General features: G+C 56.9%; 1 protein-coding gene across 1 annotated transcript; it reads left to right on the top strand.

The window, feature by feature from the left end:
* The first annotated feature begins 324 nt into the window (after positions 1-324).
* LOC141562600 (olfactory receptor 2H2-like) lies at positions 325-1,269 on the top strand. Its single transcript, XM_074302605.1, has one exon. It carries the CDS (start codon positions 325-327, stop codon positions 1,267-1,269), a length of 945 nt encoding a protein of 314 aa, XP_074158706.1.
* The last annotated feature ends 430 nt before the right edge of the window (positions 1,270-1,699 follow it).

The following is a 1,699-nucleotide window of genomic DNA, read 5'->3' as shown; positions in this document are numbered from 1 at the left end:
TGTTCCCTTCCCAGGATCCTGGGATCTGGATGTTCCAGGCCTCTTGTGTCAAGGTGAGAGGCTAAGGAAGACAAAATCAGTGGCAGGAAACCTTACCTGGAACGAGAACTGAGTGAAGAAGTATTTTAAACTAAGACCAGAGCGGGAGATGGGAGCCAGATTATAGGTGAGTACTACTAGGCTAAGGAGTTTCTTGTTCTGTGGCAGCTAACTGGAGAAGGGAAGCCAGAAGAGGAGGGGAGAGAGGAGAACAGAGAAGAGGAGAGGGGTCCCCATTAGTGCCCTGACTCCGTCCCCCGTCTCCACAGGATGGATCAAGGGAACATGACGGCTCTGGCTGAATTTCTCCTGCTGGGTCTCTCCACCGGCCCTGCCCTCCAACCCCTCCTGTTTGCTGCCGTGCTGGCCTCCTACCTGGCCACTCTGCTGGGCAACGCTTTCCTGGTGACCCTGATCCTTCTGGACAGCCGGCTGCACCGGCCCATGTACCGCCTGCTGACTCACCTGGCTCTGCTGGATGTGTCCTATGTGAGCACCACTGTGCCCCAGGCCCTGGCACACATGCTAGTCCAGAGGCGGGCGCTTCCTTTTGCGCGCTGTGGGGCTCAGCTCTACATCGCCCTCTCTCTGGGCAGCACCGAGGCCCTCCTTCTGGCCTCCATGGCTGTGGACCGCTACCTGGCCGTCTGCCGACCTCTTCACTACGCCGCCATCATGACCCCGAGCCTCTGTGGGGGGCTGGCAGGGGGGGCCTGGGCCCTGGGCTTTTTGCTTTCTGTGCCCAATGCTGCTGCCGCCCTCCGCCTTCCTTACTGCCTCGGACGCCCACCCATCGATCACTTTTTCTGCGAACTGCCGGCAGTTCTGAGGGTGGCCTGCGCAGACACGGCCCCCAACCGGGCCCTGGTCTATGCCATGGGTGTCCCCATTCTCCTGGGGCCCTTTGGCTGCATTCTGGCTTCCTACAGTCTCATCCTGGCCACTGCCCTGCGCCTCCCTTCGGCCCGGAGTCGCCGCAAGGCCCTCTCCACCTGTGGAGCCCACCTGGCTGTGGTGGGCCTCTTCTACGGGACCGTGATGGCCATGTACCTGAGGCCCAAGGGGCCCACCCCGGCTGGGCGCCACAAGCTCACAGCAGTCTTCTACATCGTGGTCACTCCGCTGCTTAACCCACTCATCTACAGTCTGCGGAACAAGGACGTGCACCGGGCTGCCAGATACGCTGCTGCCCGCATCCAGGGGCTGAGGACCGGTGAAACAGAATCATAGATTGCTAGAAAAGAGGGGCACTTTATGTGCCACAGTGATGATCTAGATGCAGGAGTCCCTGCCAGGGAAGCCCCATCTCTACCCGAAAAAGGGGACCTTCTCCAGCAACCCAACCTACCTTTGCACAGCAACACAGGCAGATGGGGAAGCAGGCCCCCAAAGTCACTGTAACAGACAGGGAGAAGGTAACGTGTTGTTGAATAAGGCTTTGAGTCATGGATCCTTTTGGCAGGCTGGTAAAGGGCAGGACCCCTTCTCAGAATAATTTTTTTTAATTCATAATTTAGTGGATTTTAGTTATTAGTTATTAAAAACAAAATTTTGCCCTGAAATCTGTCTTATGGACCCAAGTTACACACTCCTTGAATACAGAAAATAGTACAGGACCTGGGCAAGTCAGCCAATGTGGGTTCAAGTCTACCTCTTTGTT

Source organism: Sminthopsis crassicaudata, chromosome 3 (assembly GCF_048593235.1).
Source record: "Sminthopsis crassicaudata isolate SCR6 chromosome 3, ASM4859323v1, whole genome shotgun sequence".
In the NCBI taxonomy this organism is placed as follows: Eukaryota; Metazoa; Chordata; class Mammalia; order Dasyuromorphia; family Dasyuridae; genus Sminthopsis; species Sminthopsis crassicaudata.
This window is presented reverse-complemented; position numbering and strand designations above follow the sequence as displayed.

Bases quoted from the DNA above. Each gene is read 5' to 3' on its own strand.
- LOC141562600 (XM_074302605.1), top strand. From the start codon at position 325: ATGACGGCTCTGGCTGAATTTCTCCTGCTGGGTCTCTCCACCGGCCCT.